The following is a 21,743-nucleotide window of genomic DNA, read 5'->3' as shown; positions in this document are numbered from 1 at the left end:
TGGGAGAGGCAAGGAGCCATTTATCATGTAGTGGAAAGAGACACCGGAAATGCAGGCGAACACGCAGATGGGGTCCCCAGCCGTCTCCCCTCCCCTCCTCCATTAGTGTACTGTCAGCTGTCTTCCTGCGAAGGTCCAGTGTGTCTGGCCAGGCCTCACTTGGCCTCGGCAAACAAAGTTAGTGCAAACAGTAAGTCCCACCGACGGAAAGCAGCTGCCACAGAGTCCCAGCCTGTCGTGTTTGAGAATGAGCAGACCGGGGGTGCCCGCTGGTGTCTGCAGAGCACCAGGCACCCGTCAGGAGAGCAACGTGAGAACTGCTTTCTCCCCAGGCTGCAGGGACCCGGGGAGGTGGCGATGTGGCCGCCTCCATCCTTACTCTGGCCTGGCCACGCTGTCTGGAGCGTCCCGCAGGGAATGCCCCAGGACTCCTGGGGGACTGCAGCTGCCACCAGGCGCCCGCCCGTCTGCCAGGGCCGCAGCGGCCGAGCAGGGCTGGCATCACTGTGAGCCCTGAATGAGCCTGGAGCCGGGCCTGAGTCCGTCTGAGGAGCAGGCCGACAGTCCTTCCGCAGCTGGGCGGGGCCGACCCTGAGCCAGGCTGGGTGCCAGGGCGCCGAGGCCTGTAAGATACGCCCAAGAAGAGCTGTCTCCACAAATCACCAGGCCAAGGTCCAGCATGGTCAGTGTCCGCAGAGCACGCGCTGTGGGAGGTCAGGAGAGGGGGAAGTCAGGAAGCTTTAGGAGGGAGCAGCGTGACACATGGAGAGTGTTGTCAACATCGGGGATGGCAGGGACGGTGGGAAGGGAGGAGGGGGACGTCACAGGTCGGGGGAGCACGGAAGTGAGGGGGCAGCCATCTGCACAGTGAGAGACAGGAAACTTGTAGAGCCAATTCCTACAAAGATGCTGTGGGGCATCGAGGCAGCACACAGGCAGAGATGGCCCCAGGGACGGCTTGGCTGTCCCGGCAGGAAGAGCTGCCCAGTGCTAAGGGCTGTGGGATGGGGACGGCCCCCCACCCTGTCCTTCCCCCAGTCTCCAAGCTCAAACCTTTAGGACACCTCCACTGAGCCCAGCCCCGAGACCGGGGAGGCCCAGGCAGTGCATGGTCCAGGGGTGGTCACCCAGCTCCCACGCTGCCCCCACCCCCTTTTTACAGATTCCTCCTTCACTGGGACAGTCACCCCAGGGGCCCCTGCATTTCTGCCTCCCAAGCCCACCCCAGCTACCTTGTCCCGGGCACAGCCGGGATCATCTCAGGCTGATCCGGGAGTCCAGCTGCTGCAGGTGTTCCTGGACACCAAACGGGATGGTGGGCGTCCACATCCTGTGATAGGGCATGGGACGCAGAGGCCAGGTTAGAGGAGAGATGGTGGCCTGGAGACCCCAACACAAGCTGCCACCAGATCCCCCTCCCACCCAGCCTAGAACCTTGGGGACTTCCCACCCGGCAGGCCCAGGGCAGAGCTGGGTCATGAGGACAGCAGAGGCCTAGGAGCCCCAAGACCCCTGTCTTTAGACCTGGCTCTGCTGCTGACGTGCTGTGTTACCTCAAAATGGTTAGGTAACCTCTCTGTGCCTTATTCTCCTCATCTGTAAAATGGGTGTTAGAAGATCCCCCTTCTTAGAAGATATGAGTGATTATATAGATGAGAGTGATTTGAAAGAGTATCAAGTACCAGTATTGGCCATTAGACATCATGGTGACATAATAATAAACAAGTTTGCACCATATGAAATGGCCAATTTTGTAGGTCAAAAATAGTTGTATATAAGCGATTTCATATTGTTCAAACTAATATATTGAGCATTTTCGTGTACCGGACAACGTTCCATAAGTCTTGACTAATTTAACCTTACAAAACTGATTGGGGGTAAGTATTATCACTCCCATTTTACAGACGGAGGAACTGAGGCCACGGGGGTGCAGTGTCTGCTTGCCCAAGGTCGCACGTGGGTGAGGGGCAGAGTGGGCTCTGAGCATGGGGCTGACACCCTGAAACGCAGCGGGTGGCTCTCCACCCATAGGACTGCCGAGACTTACGCCAGCGTCTCCACGTGAGGGCACTTTCTCAGGCTGGCCGTGAGCTGCTGGGCCCCCGCGGCTGTGAACTTGTTGTACTGGACACTGGGGAGAGAAACCGTCCTGGGGCCTGGCCCTCGGGCCATCCAGCCCTGACCCGGGCCACCACCATGCTCTCGACAACCAGACCTCAGCCCGGCCCCTCCCACGATGCCAGCAGAAACCCCCCAGTCTCCCCAGGCCCCCGCCACCCGCTGCCAGGCTCCCACTCACTCTAGCACCCGCAGGGACACCATGTCTGGAAGCACGTGCGCCAGGCTCTCAGCTCCCACGTCACAGATGCAATTATTATACAAGCTGCAGAGACAGAGGGCAGGGCAGGGGCTGGGCATGCTGGGGGTCAGGGCCCAGGGGACCCACACCCAGCCGGCATTGCCGCCCCATTTTACAGAGGGGCAAACTGAGGCCCAGAGAGTCGAGGCTGCTTCTCCGTGGTCACACAGCGAGGCCAGGGAAGCAGCAGGACTGAGTGGAAGTAGCTTCCTGGCTGAGACTTCCTGAGTTCAGATCCCAGCTCTGCAGCTTGCTGCCTGTGTGACCTCGGGGAGTCACTTAACTCCTCTGTGACTCAGTTTGCTCCTCCACAAAATGGGCACGGTAGAGTAACTGTGGGCAGGAGTAAATGAGTTAATGCTGGTAGAACACCCAGAATGGGGCCTGGCACGAGGAACGATCTAATGTTGGCTATGGTTTTTACTACTCCCGGGGGTGTGTGACGATTAAACGGGTTACCGTAGAGGGTGTGACCAGCACTGGGGATACGAGGGGAGAGAAAAACCCGGAGTCACTGGGCCGGCTCAGGTTTCTGTGGTGTATTCACAGCCCCCACGAGCAGCGTCGGAAATAGTCGCTGGTGCCGACTTAAGCTGTACACTCATCATGGCGCATCCTTTTAACAAGCCGGGTGCTGCCGAGGTTCTAATGTCAAGGCTGTGACTTTGCCGTGACTCAGCCTCAGGGCCCCACTGCAGGGCTGCCTGTAAAAGCAGGTCCACACTGCAGCAAAGTGGATCCAGCCTCAACTCCAGCATCCCCTGACGTCACGAGTCGCCGGTACCAGAGCAGATACTAGGCGGAGGCTCACAGTCTCTTCCTGGGGGGTCTCAGAACCCAGGAGGCCCTTCCTCCCCCAGCAGGCAGAGGATTCTTCCCACATTTCCTTGGTGCCAAGATGTACATGGTCACATCTGAGCATCACTGAGGTCAGGGTGACTGACAATCAGTGAGTGTCGGAGTTTAATTAGCAGCGTTTTGTCCTCGTAGTGGTGTCTTACAATGGATGGCATCTTAGATTTAGTTTCTCAAAGGGTCAGTCAGGTCAGGTTATCACCCCCATATGACTCACCTGCTTCTCCGTTCACAGTGGAAAAACTCCAGAAGCCCCCTCCTGACCTACAAGGGCCTCCCTGCAGGATCTGGCCTCCTCTGACCTCTCCACTTCCTCTCCCACCCTCTGTCCCTCATTCCCTATAGCCAGCCGCAGGGGCCCTTATGACCCTCAAAGACCCAACCTCTTTCCCACCTCGGGGCCTTTGCATCTGCTGTTCCCTCTTCCTGGAATGCTTTTCCCTGAGAGCTTCCCCTGGAAGCGAAAGGGTCACTTCCTCAGAGGTCTCCTGACCTCCCTAGTCAATTCCATACTCCCTATTGTACCCTCTTGGGCCCTTGTTAGTTTCCTTCCCAGCATGAATCACTATTTTAAAATATTTATGCATATGCTTACTTATTTATTATGCAAGAAACTGGAAAGCAAGAACCACATTTGTTTTGTTCTTAGTTGTATCTCTAGTTCCTAGCACAGGTTCTGCCCATGGTTGATATTAGAGAATATCACATGCCCTGAACAACTCTAGGGGGTGCCATCCATGTAGACTACGAGTTGCACAGTACACAACCTACACAGCTGCACCCGGTGACCCTGGCCGGAAGGATAGAGAATGGATGTGTCAATAACTAGATGCCATCTCCCCTGGGAATCTGACTCTGGCCGTCCTTGGCAGGTGACGAGGGCTGGGGAAGGAGAGGCAAGTTCCTCCTAGTTTGGCGAGAGAGGAGAGCTGGCAACACTGGGGCTCATACTGGGGCTCCGGTCCCAGCTCTCGGCCCCCTCATTAGTCCCTGGGACCCCCCAGGGGCCAGGCTGGAGGTAACCGAAAGCAAAAAGTGCTATGCCAAGGCCCGCCAGAAGGTGGCAGTGTAGGCACTGACCATGTGTGAGTGACAGGAGCCAGCCAAGGTCAGCCTTCTAGCAACCACCACCCCTGGACTCCAGAAAAGGCTCAGTCCTGCCATCCCCTGGGGAAAGAGGACCAATATTTATTGCACACCAGACCTCTTTCCTTGGGCCATTTATGGTACCCATTTTCCAGGTGAGAAAGCAGAGGCTTGAGATGAGTCAGCGACTTGCCCAGAGTCTGTCAGATGCTCTTTGCCAGGTCATGCTAACACTCTTGTCTGGGGCTGTGGCATTGCCCAACTCCGGGGCATTGTGTTCATACTGGATTTTAGGTTGATGCCCCCTACCCCAAGGTGTGCGACACCGACGCAGCAGAACAGCCTGCAGTGACTGCTTCCAGAGTCCCAGTGTTGCACTTTGCAGCTGGCAAGAAGGGGGCTTTGCCCTCCCGCAGCCCACCAGCTCAGCACCTGACTGACGCGGGGCCCCACTCACCTCAGCCTGAGGAGGGACGCAGCCAGCGAGGGCAGGGCCTCGGCGAGCTTGCAGGCGCCCACATCGGTGATGCTGTTCTGGGACAGGCTGCAGGCACATAGAGAGGGGAGGGCTCAGCGCCAAACTCGCACACCCCTTGCCCATCAGCATCTGTCTGCCCCGGGCTTGGGTGGAGCTGGGGAACTCTCACTTCCTCACAGGGCGGCCCAGAGCAGGAAACACATGACCATCCACCTTGATGAGAGTCGTGGGTAATGAACTGTGAATGCGCTGTGGGTGGACTTCCACTAACTCTTGATAAATAAAAAGATACTGTTACGTCCTGTGGCTGAGTGGGGTGATGAGGTGAGAACACAGATGAGAGAGACAGATCGCTCTCCCTCCACACTGTTTGACGATTTTATAGTATCCTTTCTTGTCCCTTTGAACCACTTTTTTTTTTTTTTTGGTGAGGAAGATTAGCCCTGAGCTAACACCCGTTGCCAATCCTCCCCCCTTTGCTGACGAAGATTGGCCCCAGGCCAACATCCATGCCCATCCTCCTCCACCTTACATGTGGTACACCTGCCACGGCATGGCCCAATAAGCGGTGTGCACGTCCACGCCCGGGATCTGAACCAGTGAACCACAGGCCGCCGAAGCAGAGCGTGTGAACCCAACCACTATGCTGCCAGGCCGCCTCCCTTTGAAGCACTTTTAAGCACTGCAATTAAATAAGTGTTCATGTTATTCGTTTAATGGCCGTGGGCTCCACAAGGCGAGGGGTTGCAGCTGTTTGTTCATTACTGCATCCCTGTGCCGAGAGCAGTGCCAACCACGTAGTAGGTGCTCAATAAATATTTAAGAGGGGACGAGAAGGAGGGAGGGGAGGGAGAGAGAGAGGAAGGAAGGAAGGATGGATGGAAGGACGGACAAAGGGAGGGAAATCTACCTTGCTCACCATGTTACCTAGAACACTATAAATTGCCTGAGAAGTCTCAGTGTCTGACAATCAAGGAAACCCCTAAGTGAATTCTGGTGAATTCTGTGGCTGTACCAATCACAGTCATGAAGTGGAGTGTGGACAGATTTTGATGATACCTCTAGGTTCAGTAAAAAATCATGTTGATCCTTCTGCATCATAGCCATCTCCTACTGCCCAAAGCCCAGAGCAGTTTTTTTAAAAAATAAAAATTTACAGGCCGGCCCAGTGGTGTAGTGGTTAAGTTTGCACGCTCCCCTTCGGTGGCCTGGGGTTCACAGGTTCAAGTCCCAGGTGTGCACCAATGCACTGCTCATCAAGCCATGCTGTGGCGGCGTCCCATATAAAGTAGAGGAAGATGGGCACGGATGTTAGCCCAGGGCCAGTCTTCCTCAGCAAAAAGAGGAGGATTGGCAACAAATGTTAGCACAGGGCCAATCTTCCTCAACAAAAAATAAAAATAAAAATAAAATAAATAAATAAAATAAAAATTTACTACTTTTATAATAATATTTTACTGATAAATCGTGATCTATCTCTCCTATTTCATCCCCCAGTGTAATTTTCTCTCACTAAACATTGTTTACATTCATCACTGAATAGTCTGCAATTACGGATTTGTTCGTTTGCTTGTTTATTGTGCCCCCGCACTGGAAGAGCCCTGAGGTCAGGGCTCTGTTTTGTTTAAAGCTGGGTCTCCAGGGCCTAGAATGGTGCCTGCACATGGTAGGTGCCCCTTCAACATCTGTTGATTAAATTAATAAATGATTGGTTGAATGGGTGATTAAATAAAGAAATGATTGAATGAGTGGTTGGATGAATGAGTGAATAAGGAAATGATTGAGTGAATGAATGAATAAGTGAATGGGTGAATGATTGGAGGGATGCATGATTAGATGGATGAGTGAATGAAAGGATAAAAAAGCCAGCTGGACTGGGGGGTGAAATGCAGTGGGAAGGACAGGCCCAGCCCACTCACTTGAGCGTCTCCAGGGCCGTCAGCTGTGGGAAGGTGGCCGAGAGCTGGGCGACACCCTCGTCCCCGATCTTGTTCTCGCTCAGCGAGTCCAGGCTGCAGGTGGAATCAGATGGGGGCCGTCAGCCAGCACCGTGGAGGCCACCTCCCCCTCCCTCCGACCCAGCAGCGGCTCCTCCCATCCCCCCACCTCTGGACACACCATAGGCAGACGGCTGAGCTGTTGAGAGCAAGTCCTCATCAGCCAGGGGCACCAGCTGGCCAGGCAGGGGACAAGGTTCTAACTCCCCACAGGCCTGAATCCCTGTTCTCCTTCCTGGGAGCCCCGTGAGCTTGCACAACTTCCTTAACCTGTTGGGACCTCAACTGCAGGGTGGGCCACGCTCCTGACCCTGCTTTCCCATGGGGTTGCTGGGAGCAGGGCACGAGGCCGTGGGAAGAGTTTCAAAGGTCACAAAGGATTTCACGTTTTTTTATTACTGGGGATTCCCACCTGCCGTCCCTTCCCTGCATGGGGTCATTGGCCACTCACACCAGCCACACTGAGGACGCAGCAGGACAGAGTGAGAGAAACGGGAGAACAGGGGCAGGGTCTGGGTGGTCAAAGCCCAAGGGTGCCGGGTAGTCTGGGGTCTGTACTCACTCCAGATGTTGCAAGGAGGAAAAGGCCTCGAGGAGCCCCACCAGTCTGGGGAACGCCTGGGGGCCCAGGACGGGGCCCAGCCTAGGAGGCACCAAGCAGAGAGGAGAGCACAGCTCAGTCAGGGCCCCTCGATTGGGCCCCAGCGTGCAGCAGAACAGGGCACAGAGGGGCCCCTCTGAGGCCCCCTCCCCAGCTCCCCAGGAGGGACCCCAATCCCTTCTGCCCCGGGCAGATTTCACAGAGCCCCCCAGGCGGCCAGCTGGGCTCCCAGCTCGGGGCTCCCCAGCTTTTATCTTTGAGTGGGGGAGCCAGTTTTCACTCTTTCCCACATCCCCATGCACCCTTCTCCCACCCTGGCATGGAGCGGTGTGACCGAGGACCACCACCAGGCCTACCAGGAAGATGGTTTACTTATTTGCCATTGCGTTTTCGTAACAAATAGAACCATTTCTTGAGCACTTATTATGTACCAGGCACACGCCGGGTCCTTCACTTAGATTACATCTCATTTAACACCAAGCTAAGGGCACTTCTTATCTTCACTTTACAGATGAGGCAACAGAAGCACCGAGAGATTATCTAACTCACACAAGGTCACACAGCCTGGATTGATATTTAATTTAGACCAGACTTCAAGGGAATGAGAGAAATAAAGACAATAGAGGGCTGTTTTGTTTTGTTTTTAAAATATGGTTAAATGTACTCAATGTCTTGAACTGTCTTTTATTCTGAAATTATGTCCCTTGGACTTTTTTGACATTAAAATGTTCATTCTTTGATAAAATTATGGTGCCATCAGTGGTTATTTTGCTTGTTTGAATGAACACATAACTTGATAAAAATGAAAAGATGGTAACTGTACCTAGTCACTCAAATTCACTCTGAAATACTCTCAGTCTTTGAAATCCCAAAGTCTGGGAACCACTGGCCTCCATGAAAGTTCACAAGATGGGAGTCTAAAATCTGATTTGAATCTGGGCTCTGCCACTTAGCTCCTGTGGGGCTTTTGCAGCAAATCCCTTCACCTCTGAGTCTCGGTCTCCTCAAATGTAGCCCCAGTCTTATGAGGTCGTTGGAAGGAGTAAGGAATTCATTCATCAAATATAGATTGCTTGCCTACCACGTGCCAGGCCCACAGAGCCTGTCATGGAGACAGCCGTGAACAACACAGACAAAAATTCTTGTCCTTGTGGAGCTGACATTCTAGATAATCAAAGAAATCGGTCAGCTATCTGGTGTGGGAGATAATAAGTGACAGAGAAAAGTACCATGTCAAGTGGGGCAGAATTGTACTTTTAAATAGAGGAGTCGGAAAAGGCCTTGCTTGGTGAAAACCAGAAGGCGGCGAGGGCGTGGGCCAGGCAGATATCTGGGGAAGAGCATCCTGGCAGAAGGCACAGCCAGTGCAAAGCCCCAGAGGCTGGATCATGCCTAGTGAGGCTGAAAAGCAGCAAGGGGACCGCGAGGCTAGAGGGGAGTGAGCGAGAGATGGGACATAAGGATGAAGAGGTAACTGGGGGCGGGATCAGGGAAGGGCCATCTACCAGCAGAGTCCCGGCAGGGTTTTGAGCCTGATCTGGGGGCAGCTGAGAACCACAGCATGCCTGGCACAGTGGCACAGTGGCTCACACACCCAAAATAGTCCTTTCCTTCCTTCCTCCCTTCCTCAGAACTTTCTTGGGGCTTCCGGCCTCCAGGTGGTGAGTCTCCCGGTTCTGGGCTGTTCCACCCCATGGCTGCTGTTCCCCAGACCACAGTTCCGACCTTGAACTAGGGGCTTTTTAGGCTGAAAATAATTCAAAGCCAGAAAGGGCCCTCGGTGATTGTTTTCATACATTTCCTCTTTTCAGCAACATTTTTACCTCTGCACAAATTTGGCACCTTTGTCTCTGTTGGAAACAAGAAACACTTAGCTTTTTCTCCGGGTGTTGGGGGAGAAGTGATTAGCAGGGGCAGACAGCTTGTGGGTGACCAGCTGGGCACCTTGGGCAAGTTACTTAACCTCGCTAGGCCTCAGTTTCCTCATCTGTAAAATGGGGAAGATAATGGCTATCTCCCAGTGTAGCTCTTGAAATTAGTGAGATTATGTACAAAATGCGCGGAGTACACTAGCAGTGTTTAATAATTCCTTCCTAATCGCTAGATGATTTCAGATCCCTAACAAGGACCAAACACCAATTTAGCTTTTTCCTTTGTTGGACCAAGAGCCAGGCTGACCTGCCTCTTGTGACTTTGGGCAAATTTTATGCTCTAGGCCTCGGCGTTTGCATCTGCAGACTGGGGAGATGACAACTATCCCTCCAGCCGGCATGGCCTCCCCACCTGGCTCATTCCTACTCCTTTATCAAGCTTCAGTGATCACCTCCTCCAGGAAGTCCCCTTGACCTCCCCCAAGTCCACACTCTAGCAGCCCTTGAGTTTCCTGCCATGAATCTCAGCAGTTGGTAATGGTCTATTTGCACCAGACTGCAAGCTCATTGAGGACAGTGGACTCGGCCACGTGTGAGTAGCTCTGCTGAATGAGTGAATGCGAATGAGCATGTTCACCAGTAAATGGGCCAGTTAGCTTCACACCCGAGAAACTCCAGCACTAGCCAGGACTGGCCACGGCTGCTGGAAAAACTGGTTTCCAGAGTGGTGGGGCAAGAGGTTAAGAATGATTCTGGGGACCCATCTCCATTCTGGTGGTACGAGCCCGGCTAATGCTGGTGAAGAAACCTCGCGGGGACCTGAAACAATTCACCCCTTTGCTTACGCAAACTCCAGCTTCTGTAGGCCCCGGATAGCAGGGAGCTCCCCAGCTACGTCTTCTGAGGAACTTCTTGTCCTGGAAAGAACAGGCAATGTTAGGGGAGCAGGCTCGTCGCCTGTGGCTGAGCCCCAATCTGTGTGTCCCAGGATATCTGCCCCAGTGCCCAAAATTCCCCGGAAGGACTGCCCGTCTGTTAAAAAAAGAAAAACCTCAGGATAGTACGTTATTAGGGCGTTACTGTGTGTTTCAGAGCAGGCACTTACAAACACCCATCCCAGACAGCGCACAGTAGGTGCTCACACAACGTATGATGAAGGAATGAGTGAAGCACTGTTGTTCTGTGGCCAAGTTTCCTCTGCCCTCTGGACCTTAGGGCTCTGCCATCTACAAAATGGGGATGATACTGGTCCTGGCTGCCTTGGAACGTGCCCACAGGTGTCATTTCTGTCACTGGGGACAGAAGGCAGCTCATAACTCTCAGCAGGGGAGTACCTCCCTGGCTTTTGCTGAGAAAGAACTGGGTACATGATGGCAAGTTTGAACGGGACCAAGTGACAAGTCCTGGTGGTGTTGCCTGGGTGGTGACTGCAGGGAGAGATTCCAGGCGGCCGCTGTCCAGGGGGAGGGCAGGGCATGTCCCAAAGGAGATAAGGCACTGGAAGTGCTAATGGCAAACTTAATATTAGGTCCTGTGTGTCCTCAACCTGCACGTCCTCTCCCCCTCACCTCTGGATCTGCACAAGGTTGCCCAGGTCTTCCACATCCTTCATGGTCTTGGCCTTGAAAGGCTCGATGGTGAACTTCTCCTCCGCCGCCCGGAGTAGCTCGTCCTCCCCACGCTGCTGTAGGGACTCCCACAGCCCCACCGTGTCACTCAAGGCGGCCCTGTGGAGGAAGGGCCTCAGACCCAGGCACAGTGACCGGGCTAGACCGTAGTGGAGGGGCAGCTCCATGAAGGGACCTCCTACCTATTCATATACTTTCCTTCCTCAGCTTAACCCCTACCTCCTCCAGAAAGCCTTCCATGACCACTCCAGCCCTTATCGATTCCTCCTTTTTCTCAACTCTCCCGGTGGTTTTGTTTTGGCTACCAGGAAGCTCATCACTAAATTCTTGTTTGAACCACTACAATGGTGTAGGACCTTACAGCTTGGGTAAAGTATGTTTAGGGGGAAGGTGGGAGAGATTCTCTGGCGGTTAGGCTGAAGTGATCAAACAGATTGCAGAAGGATTTAAATGAGCCAAATTAAGGAATTTAGACTTCATTCTGGGGGGAGTGGGGTGCCTCTGAAGGGTTGTAAGCGGGGTTGGATATGCTCAAATGCAAGTTCTGGGACAATTGCTCTCATGGTTGAATATAAAGTGGTGTGGAAGAGGACAGAATGGAGGCAGGGAGGTCAAGGAGAGGCTGTGGCTTTAATCCACCCATGACCAATTGGTGGTTTGATCAGGGGATGGAGAGAAGAAAACGAATTTGAACCCAGATCAGTCTTAGATTCTAGACATGGCTCAGGGCCGGCACATGGCGGGCCTTCAAATATGGGTTGAAAGAATGATGCTGCCCTCTCTGGCTGTGTGACCTCAGGCAAGCTGCTGTCCCTCTCTGAGCCTTGGCTTCCTCATCTTAAAAACGGAGGGACTCAGTCCTGCCTCCAGCTGGCTGCTGTGCATACTCAATGAGACCCCACAGCGCCAGCACTGGGCACAGCACCAAGACCACAGCAGGCGCCCAGTGGGAAGAAGCCCCCTCCCCGGACCCTGCCCCCACCTGAAACGGGTGACACAGCTGAGTCCCACGAGGCTCCCCAGTCCAGAGGGGTCAATGCCAGTGCTGCGGAGGTCCAGGGAGAAGTGTCGGCCCGCTGCCTCCAGGGCGCTGCCCAGCACGCGGGTGTCGGGAGGCGTGAGCCGGGTGCCCAGGAAGGAGAGGCGGGCCGGGAGCCCCTGCACCACGTGCTGCCAAAGCCCGGCGTCCCGCGCCTCGTGGGCGCAGTGCAGCAGCTCCAGCAGCCGCCCTGCGCGCAGCGTCCCCGGCTGCAGCCGCTTCAAGTACCTGGTGAGCACCTTCTGCTTCCTGTCCGCCAAGGGGGTCCCCTCCGGCCCCGCCAGGGCGCCCAGGCAGCAGGCGCGAGGCTGGAAGACCAGCCCGGCCAGAAAGCGTGGCACGCCCTCCAGCCAGTTGTCATAGGGCCTCTTCTTCCTCGGGGTCAGTGCCAAATACTGCGGCAGCTCCTTGTCCTTGATTTCGCCGCTCAGAGCCAGCCACACGGCCCCCAGGAAGCATTGCAGGAGGAAGCTGGAGAAGGCCAGCTCGGGCTCCGGGGCCCCCGGGATGGGCTGCACCAAGCCTTTGGCCACAGCCCAGGCCCTCACCTCGGCAGACGGGAGCTGGTCCTCCCGCAGGGTGCCCTGGTGTCTGCGGCCCAGCTCCCAGGCCAGCTTGGCCAGCGCCGCCAGGGCCCCCGGGGGGCTGTCGCGGGCTGCTGGGCTCAGAAGGCCGACGTAGAGTCCGGTGAGCGTGGAGGGCAGCTCGGCCTCATCGCCCCGCTCCAGGAGGGCCTCGGAGAGCTGGCACACCGCCCGGCACACCGTGGGGCTGTGGCTGTGCCCGAGCAGAAACGGCTGGTCCCGGAGGAGCGCCAGGGCTCTCTCCCGGCGCTCAGTGCCCCCCGAAAGCTCAAAGTAGCGCCTCACGTAGGTCTCGGCCTGCTCGGCTGAGAAGCCCGCCATCTCGAACAGGGCGTCAGCCTTGCTCAGGCTCTGGGCGAGGCGGCCCCGGGGCCGGGCCGTGAGCAGCAGGGTGCAGCCGCGCAGCAGCTTGCGCTGGAAGAGGCCCGCCAGCAGCCCCCCGAGGGAGCGGGGTTCCGGGGACACGGGGCCGCACGCGCTGTGCAGGAAGCCGTCTTGGGCTTCGAGCTCCTCGAAGGCATCCAGGATGAGCAGAACGCGGTCCGGCCTCCTTAAAATGTAGCTGAAGACCTCGTCGTCCACCGGCAGAGGCTGCGGGCCCAGCGAGAAGAGCAGATCCCGCAGGCGGTAAGTGTCCCCGGGACGGTCCAAACAGTGGCAGGGGAGGTGGAAGACGAAGTCGTACTGTGGCAGCCGGCCGCAGGCCCAGGCCCGGCTCACCGCCCGGGCCCAGCGACTCTTCCCCTGTCCTGCTTTGCCCAGCACAGCAATAACCTGCGTCTCACGCGGCCGCCGCCGGTCTCCAGCAGCCAGCAGCACCTCGGCCAGACCCCCGCAGGCCGGCTGCCGCTCCGCCCAGTCCGGGGTGGCCAGCTCCCTCTCCAGGCTCTTGCTGCTGTTCCTCTCCAGCCGCGCTCGCAGCAGGTCCACCTCCACCAGGATGCCGTCCGGGCCTGCGGGCTCGGCCTGGTGCTTGTCCTGTAGCGAGCGGCAGAACTGCTCCACACTCTCTGCAAAGGCCAAGGGGTGCGGGGGGATGCTAGTGACAGGGCTGGCCGCCGTGAGGACAGCGAGAGGCCAGCCTGGCCACCACTAGCGTCTTCATCCGTTCACCACACTGTCCTCATCGACCGCCTTCTCTCTTAGCTGCCTCATTCAGTTACCCAGACGCTCACGCGTTCATTCCCACACCCATTCATTCATTCATCTTCTCACTCATTTACCTATCCACTCCTTCATTTACTCACTAACCTTCTTCTTTTGCTCACTCAATATAGGAGGGCAGTGGGGGGCGTTAAGAGTTAAGATAGCGGAATCCGTGTGTCTGGTTCAAATCCTAACTCCACCACTTACTAGTGTCATCTCGAGCCTGTTCTAGACCCTGCTGTGCCTCAGTTTCCCCATCTGTAAAATGGGGATAATGTTAGGGTTGTTTGCGACTTGGATGCTTTAACATATCTGATGTGCTTAGAAGAGCACCTGGAACAGAGTAAGATTACTAATTTGGCTGTTCTCTTATTCGCTCTTTTATTCCCACCTTCCATCACTCCCATACTCATCATCAATCACCCACTCTTCCCTCATCCATTCTCGCAGACTCGCAAACAAGATGTCAATACCTAGCACGCACGTACGACGGGCAGGTGCTCTGTAAGCATCACTTAAGTGTAAGCAGTGGAATGAATGCTGAATTGATGGTGGAACCAAATGAGTAGGTGAGTGAATGAATGGGTTGAATGAAGGAGTGAAGGGAAGCCAGATCTGGGCTTTGGCCCCCAGCACCCATGGCAGAGGGACCCTGCCACCACTCACCAGGCCATTTTGGAGGCTTGCTGGGGACGTCGCGAGCTGCCGAGCATTGGGTGGGGGACACCTCGTCTTCATCTGGAGATGAAGAAGCCAGTGTCAGAGTTAGGGTGCGGGTGCCCCCGGGGGCTCCCCTCCCTCTGGGGCATTCAGTCCTCCGAGTATCCCGAGGGCAGAGCCCACAAGGACTGGGTCTCCCCAAGACGGAGGTTAGAGGTTACGGCCTGAGGCTGTATCCCACTCAAAGATGTCTTTCTTTGGCCAGCTGTACTTGAAAAAATTTCACGAATGTTTTAAAAATCACAATATCTAGGTAAAAATTGGGATTTCCAGATTCTGCTGACAGTTCAGAAGATCTGGCCACACTGGGCCTGCTGTCCTGCAGGGTGACAAGCAACTGAAGGCTGGTGGCCCGTTCAGGTGGGACGCGGATTCTCCAGTTGACTCCGTGGAGACTCTTCCAGCTCTGTTTTCCCCGTAAACACAGCCTGGCTGTCCCCGCAGGCAGCCCTGTTTGTAGATCGTGATTGTCCGAGGCGATTCCCTCCCCGGGCCTCACGCCTGCTTCCACTAACTCACAGGCCTCAAGGGCCCTTACCTGTCACATTGGCCCGGGAGGTCAGGGCTGGTTCGGGCATGCCGGGGAGGTCAGCTGCCGATGGGGCGAAGGGGCTGGTGGAACCGGGCCGGTCTGGGGACTTCGGGAGGCCGTGGACAGCTGGGCTGCTGGAAGGGGGCACCTGGCTGGCCTGGGGCACCTCGCCTATGTGGGGAGGGAGAGGGGTGTAGGAAGAGCCAGGTACCCACACAGGGACCCACTTGGGTCACTCCTACCCCAAACCAGGCTGTGGGGCTTGGGAAGTCTGGGGAGAGGACAGAGCAACTTCCAAAGGAAAACATTTCAGGACAGAATTGAGGAAAGAGCTCTGGAGTGACACTGAGCTCCTGAAGCCTTGGTTTCCTCATCTGGGAAATGGACGCAAAAAGCTCCATGGGGGTCTTGGAGCAGGTGCTATTATAGCACGCTTCTTGCTGTGTGGTCGGTGCTCATTTTCCTAGTTGTCAGGAATGCTCCCTTCTGGGTGCCAGGGCGTTAGACAAAAACTGGCATGCAACCTTCAAAGGATGCTCTCAAATTGAGTGGAAGTGTTCTCCCGGCCTCATCCTCTCTCCCATCCCTGAGAGCCAAAGGTGCCTTCCCCTGGCGAATTCACTACCCCACAAGTCAGTGTGGCAGGTCAGCGGAGGCCATTTTGCTGGTCAGGAAACAAGGCAATTCAGAGAAAGCTGTGCAAGGATGCACACCATACTGTTCACAGCAGTATACTAAATGAGAGAGGGAGTGGCTCAGTGACTCTTGTAAGCATCTCTTATTGCTTGGCTTATTAACGAGCGTGTATTGATTTTGTGATTTAAAAACATAATAAAGTTTAATTAAAAAAAGAAGAAAAACTAAGGCTCGGGGGGAAATTGATACAGGGAAGGCCACATAGCCACTCAATGGGTCACTGACCCAGGCCACCTTGGGGAGCTCTGCTCCCCTGCTTTGATTTTTGGGAAATGGGGACAGAGAAGGGTATTCTGGGGAGAGAGGATCGTGAGAAGGTGCTAGGCTACAACTGCCAAATGCCGGGGCCAGGGGAGGACGGGGTCAGGGAGCAATCAGGTACACTCACCTTGGTAGATGAACACGCCGGAGACCCCTGTCCCAGCCCCTGAGATTTGCCAGAGCCCCTGGGGCAGAGTGGGGAGTGTGGGGATGATCTGGATGGGTCCAGCAGGGAGACTCAGGCAGCTCAACAAGGAACTGGAGGGGGGCACTGCGAGACACAAAGGCAGTGAGGTGGGACCCTGCATAGCATCTGCTTGTAATCCTGTTTCATGGTTATTTGATTAACATCTGACTCCTTTTTTTAAAGGTCTCCAGGCTCCCCAAGAGCAGCAGCCGTGTCTGTCTTGCCCCTGGCGGTGCCCCTAGCACCTAGCAGAGCAGCTGGCACAGAGAAGGCGCCCAGTTCATAGTTAGCTGATGAATGCATAGGGCTGGAGGGTGAATTCCCTAATTGGTGGAGAGTTCCTGTTATGCCTCCCACGGATGTGTTTCTTCCAAGGCGTGTTCTCTGGCCTGGGCTGAGCTGGTGGGGACCGTAAGGATGGGACTGGCTGGGAGGGAAGTGGGTGACACTGATTCGGGGTGGGGGGAATTCCTGTGCCTGGTGGTCCCTGCCTTAGCCACTCCTCGGGCACCTCCAGGGAGCAGGGAAGCCCACCCTTTCCAAGCCCCTAACATACCGGGCGTCAGGACGGTTTCCTCCAGCCGGGTCTGGCTGGATTCCGGCTCCTTGTTAAACAGAGCAGCCGGTGATGGGCAGGGCAGAGTCGAGGAGTCACTCACTGGCCCCACCAGGAAACTGCCAGTCACCAGGGGCACAGCGGGGGGCTCGGCTGTGAGGAAGGGGGCCATGGGAGAGGCTGGGTGAGATCTGGGTGCCTGGAGGGGCCTTCTTGGGGTGGGATGGGCTCTGGGAGCAGAGTGGATCTCTCTCCTGGCAGTTGGAGGAAACGCCTGTCCTTTTCTCAGCCCTGGGTGTGGCTGGCTTGATCAACAACTGCTCTGTGCACCCTGCTCCTTGTGACTGGGCTGCAAGAGCTCCCCGAGATGGAGAGCTGGGGCGGGACAGACCTATGAATGGGCTGTTGGCCCCAGGGCCCTACCACCTTCCACAGCCAGCCACTGAGCCCCTGGGGACCCTGAGAGACTCCAAGCACTTCCCCTCAGACTGGAGCACAGGTTTATCTCCTCCATTTAACTGGGAGGTCCAGGAGGGTGGAGACTTGCTTTCCCCATCAGACTGGGAGCTCCTTGAAGACAGGGACTACTTCTCCATCCTCCTGGGGTCTTCATGGGCAGGGCCCCTGTCTCCCCATCAGATTGGAACTTTCTGAGGACAGGCACCAGGCTTCCTCCATCAGACTATGAGCCTTTTATTCCACAGCCTGTTCCCGACACAGGGTCTGGTCTCCCCATCTTTGCAATAACAACGGGCGGGGAGGAAGGAAGATGGGGGAACAAAGGGGAGGGGAGAGGCGGGGTGGGGAGGAAGCATCTGGCGGGAAGAGATGGTGAGCTCCGGGGAACAGGCTCACTGAGGCATGAGGGCTGTGAGGAGGGCGGGAGGCGCTGGGTGACCACTGACCCTAGGTGACTCTGGGCTCTGAAAGGAGAAGTGTGGCCCCCGAGGGGCAGTGGAAGGAGGCGAGGGGCGGGGTTTCGGCTCTGACTCAGAATTAAGAAGAGGGAGGTGTTAGGGGAGAGTCTTTGTAGGAGAAGCTGGATCTCCCAGCAGCCTGGAACCACAGAGCACAGGCTGTGGAACCATGATCCTGGCCTGCATGCCAGCAGTGCCTCTCACCAGCTGTGTGACCTTGGACAAGTGGCTCCGCCTCTCTGAGCCTTGGCTTTCCCACGCCAGTTTATGTGCGCCTGAGGAGGCCCCACTTTCCTGCCTTGCCATCTCCCACCCCGCCCTGCTCACCTAGCTTTCTGTGCTTCTGGTCAGCCGGCAGCTCCTCGGGGAAGGCTGCGGAGAGAACACAGCGCTGAGCTGGCTCAGGAAGGGGTGTTCCAAGCCAGGAGGGGCTCACAGACCCAGCAGGCCCTATGGACTGGCCTTCAAATGGCAGGGAAGTGGCCTCGGGGATCCACTCCCTCCTCTGCCTCTGACCATTCCCGTCCCCTCTCGTCCGCTGGAGCCCAACCCACCCTGGAAGCACCCAAGGTGGTGAGGCAGAGCCACACAGGGGACGCAGGACGCATTTGAGTTTAAAAAAATAAAAGTAAAAAACAACCTGCTTTTGATCCCTTCCTAGCTGTGTGTCTTGGCAACAGAGCCTCTCTGAGCCTTTGCTCTTTCAGCTGTGAAATAGGGCGGTGATTTGTACTTTGCAGGAGAACATTGGCGAAATCAGTGAGTGAACATCAAGTGCTTAGCACATCAACGGAGAAAAACCCTATGTGTCCCTCAGCAAGGGGCTGATCAAACAAATCATGGTTCATCCATCCAGTGAAATACCATGCAGCCCCAAAAAAGAACAAGGATGCTGAAGGATGTATGGGGAAGTGTACTGGTGCCTGTAGTTTCCTTTGAAATGTTCCAAAAAGGAAATGAATGAATGGGAGCATGGACAGAGGGGCGGACAGATGGACAGAGATGTGTCAAGGCAAATATAGCCAAACATTAATTGTAGAAGGTAAGCAGTGGGTACATGGTTGTTTGTAGTACAATTCTTTCAGTTTTACTGTATGTTGAAAAATTTCATAATAAAATGTTCAGGAAAATATTTATCAAATGAAAACAAAAAGAGAAAGAGAGGAATTCCCTTGAATTCCATGTGTTCTCCATCAGTGATACGGAAACCACCTCCTGGACATGTTAAATGAAGAAAGCTGAGTGCAGAAGAGTGTACCGACAATGTGGTCATTTGCGTGGAAAAAAATTTTTTTTTAAAGAGTTGGCTTATAAATGAATAGAATATTTCTGACAAGGCACAAAAGAAAGTGGCAACATAGGTTGCTTTCAGGGAGAAAAACTGAGGGACTGGGGGACAGGGGCGAGAGGGAGCTTTTTTCCCACTGAATATTCTTTGCACCTTTTGAATTTTTATACCATGTGCCTGTTTCATCTGTTCAAAAATAAATAAATACACCTGGGATGGCACATAGTCAGCATTCAATGAACTGTTATGCCCATTTTACAGATATTTTCATTAGAGGATATTTATTGAGGTGCTACTGTCTTCCAGGCACTATGCTAGAAGCCGGGGATGCAGTGATGAGTAAGAAAGACAGGGTCCCTGTCCTCACAGTGGGGGAACTAGGCAAAAGGAATAAATAAAATAAGTCCAGATTGTGACAAGTGCTAAGGTGCCAGGAGAGACACAGACAAGGTGAAAATAAGTGAGTTTATCTATGTGGAAAGGGTTATCTAGGAAGGCAACCAGGAGGAAGTGACATGTTAGCCAAGACCTAAAAGATTCGAAGGAGCCAGCCATGCGAAGAACTGGGGGAAGGGCACTCCAGAAAGAGAGAACAGCAAGTGCAAAGGTCCTGAGGCTGGAAAGGGGACGTGGGTTACAGGAATGGAAAGAAGCCAGTGTGGCTGCAGCATAGTGGCTCGTGGGGAGTTTGGAGAAGTGGGAAGGGTTAGATCATGCAGGCCTTGTGGTACATATTTTGTAGCCATTGAAGGGTTAGCAGGGCAGCAAAACAATGGGATTTCCATTTATTTTATTTTATTTTTTTTAAGGAAGATCGGCCCTGTGCTAACATCTGCCAATCCTCCTCTTTTTGCTGAGGAAGACTGGCCCTGGGCTAACATCCATGCCCATCTTCCTCCGCTTTATATGGGACGCCGCCACAGCATGGCTCGCCAAGCGGTGCGTCGGTGCGCGCCCGGGATCCGAACCCGGGCCACCAGCAGCAGAGCGCGTGCACTTAACCACTTGCGCCAATGGGTCGGCTCCGGGATTTGTATTTAAAAGCTCACATTGGCTGCCAAGTGAGGAGAGGTTAAGGAGGTAGGAAGACTGAGTAGGAGGCTCAGAGAGGTGCAGGTACTTGCTCAAGGTCACACAGACAAAAGACAGCAGATCCAGGACTAAAACCCAGTTCTTGCTGACTCCAGAACCTGTGTGTAGAGACCTCCCTCAAACACAGGGTGACAGCTAAGGATGGAAGAGAAGCCAGAGTCCAAAGGTTGTTTTGGAAATGGCAATCAAAACAGCCAGGGACAGAGACCCGCCAGGAGAGTGGCCATTTCCTCCTGGGCCATCTGCTTCCTCCCTGGGTCTCCAACGAGCAGTGGTGAGGGGAGAGGTGGGCGGGATACCCAAACCCAGGCGGAGTGGGCGGGACTTGACAAGAGAAGTAACTGGGAGCCACAGCAGGCTTTGGAGCCAAGGCGGGGCCAAGACTCAAGCAATGCTGGGTGGGATCAGGGAGGGGCTCACTCACGTCTTTTCTGACTTTTCTGCCCTGCTTCCTCCGGCACCTCCACACTCTCGCTGATCATTTCTTCCAATCCTATGTGCTCGACTTTAGAGAAAAACCAAAGACACCAACACACACAGTCATTGGAGGCCCAAGGTGAGCCTCCATTGTCCCTGTGTTGGGGAGGGATCTGACCCCCCATCAGAGGGTGGCCGTTGGGTATCATGGGCACTCCCCAAGGAATAAGGAAGGAAACGCAGGCTGAGCAGAAAGCCCCGAACTTACTGAAAATGTCTTTGCTCAGGCCCTCCAGATGGGAGTCCTGGAACACGTACTGGTCCAGTTCCGCTGCCCAGACAAGGAAAAGTGCGGTCAACCAACAGATTCTCCCTGAATGCCTATTGGTGCCAGGTCTTGGACTGGGCACCAGGGAGCTGTGACCCTCCAGGTCTGGCACAGAGTGGAGGCTCAGTAAATGTTTGCTAAATGAATGATCAAATTAATATTGAATACTGAACCTTCATGGGCTCTTAATCTAGCTGAAGGGATGATATGCATCCATGAAAACTTATCTATTGCTATAAAGTCGTGCAGTGCAGAATGTAGAGTTGTCATGGGGTTTGAGTTTAAACTCCAGCTGTACCCCCCACTAGCCCTACCAGCTGTGCGACCTTGGGCCAGTTACTTAACTTCTCTGGGCCCCAATTTCCACATCTGTGTAATGAGAATAAATAATGCCTACGACCCAGGGATGGATGGTGAGGATTGGAGGCTCTGCATTTAAAGCATTCAACACAGTAGTCAGTACACAGCAGGCGCTCAATAAATGGTGGTTAGTTATATGAAGTGGAACATGGCTTGGAGCCAATGGGAAGACAGTTATCATGGCAAGAGGTGAGAGGAGAGGGTATATAGTGGGACGGAGCAATACGGGAGGGCTTCCCAGAGGAAGGGCTCTTGGAGCCAGGCCTTGAAATATGGGGCAGAGTCTGAGAGGTGGAAAGTGGAGGGCTTTCTGAGGTAGTGGGGACAGACTGAGGAGAGGTGTTAGGAGTATGTTTTGGAAACTCTGAAAGGTAGGTGTCTGCAGTGGAAGTTTCAGGTTGGGGAAAGTTAGGACTTGATTTTATAGGCAATGGGGAGGCATAAACGACTTCTGAGCTGAGGACTAGAGTGAGGGCAGCAATGCTGCTGCTGCTGATAAAGATGATAATGCTGCTGGGGGGGTGGTTGTGGGGGGGTGGTACCCAACACTTATTGAACGCTTACTCTTTGCAAATTCCTTTTCTAAACACTTTACACACAGAAACTTCTTCATTCAATCCTGAGCCGTCCATGAGGCAGATGTGATTATTATTCACATTTTGTATACATGGAAGCCAGCATAATATTTCAAGCTGCTTCAAATGACTGCATGCCCAGGTTCTCTGCAGCACAGAGAAAACCACAG

At 54.6% G+C, this 21,743-nt stretch overlaps 1 protein-coding gene across 3 annotated transcripts in view; it reads right to left on the bottom strand.

The window, feature by feature from the left end:
- CIITA (class II major histocompatibility complex transactivator) overlaps positions 1–21,743 on the bottom strand; it is a 47,621-nt gene continuing 25,878 nt past the window's right edge. For all 3 annotated transcript variants that reach the window (XM_087416952.1, XM_087416953.1, XM_087416954.1), the window contains exons 4-20: positions 20,579–20,641; positions 20,318–20,398; positions 17,841–17,885; positions 16,597–16,749; positions 15,981–16,124; positions 14,903–15,067; positions 14,311–14,382; positions 11,858–13,508; positions 10,816–10,974; positions 10,093–10,164; positions 7,338–7,418; positions 6,698–6,790; positions 4,758–4,844; positions 2,300–2,383; positions 2,048–2,131; positions 1,233–1,330; positions 1–704 (exon numbers count right to left, since the gene is read on the bottom strand). In XM_087416952.1, coding sequence (XP_087273078.1) covers positions 1,255–1,330; positions 2,048–2,131; positions 2,300–2,383; positions 4,758–4,844; positions 6,698–6,790; positions 7,338–7,418; positions 10,093–10,164; positions 10,816–10,974; positions 11,858–13,508; positions 14,311–14,382; positions 14,903–15,067; positions 15,981–16,124; positions 16,597–16,749; positions 17,841–17,885; positions 20,318–20,398; positions 20,579–20,641 — 3,110 coding nt within the window. In that variant the 3' untranslated portion in view covers positions 1–704; positions 1,233–1,254. The remainder of the gene's footprint in view (positions 705–1,232; positions 1,331–2,047; positions 2,132–2,299; positions 2,384–4,757; positions 4,845–6,697; positions 6,791–7,337; positions 7,419–10,092; positions 10,165–10,815; positions 10,975–11,857; positions 13,509–14,310; positions 14,383–14,902; positions 15,068–15,980; positions 16,125–16,596; positions 16,750–17,840; positions 17,886–20,317; positions 20,399–20,578; positions 20,642–21,743) is intronic.

This window comes from Ceratotherium simum, chromosome 26 (genome assembly GCF_057802395.1).
Source record: "Ceratotherium simum simum isolate JZ-2026a chromosome 26, ASM5780239v1, whole genome shotgun sequence".
In the NCBI taxonomy this organism is placed as follows: domain Eukaryota; kingdom Metazoa; phylum Chordata; class Mammalia; order Perissodactyla; family Rhinocerotidae; genus Ceratotherium; species Ceratotherium simum.
Note: the sequence above shows the minus strand (reverse complement) of the source record. Positions and strands in the feature narration are given on the sequence as shown.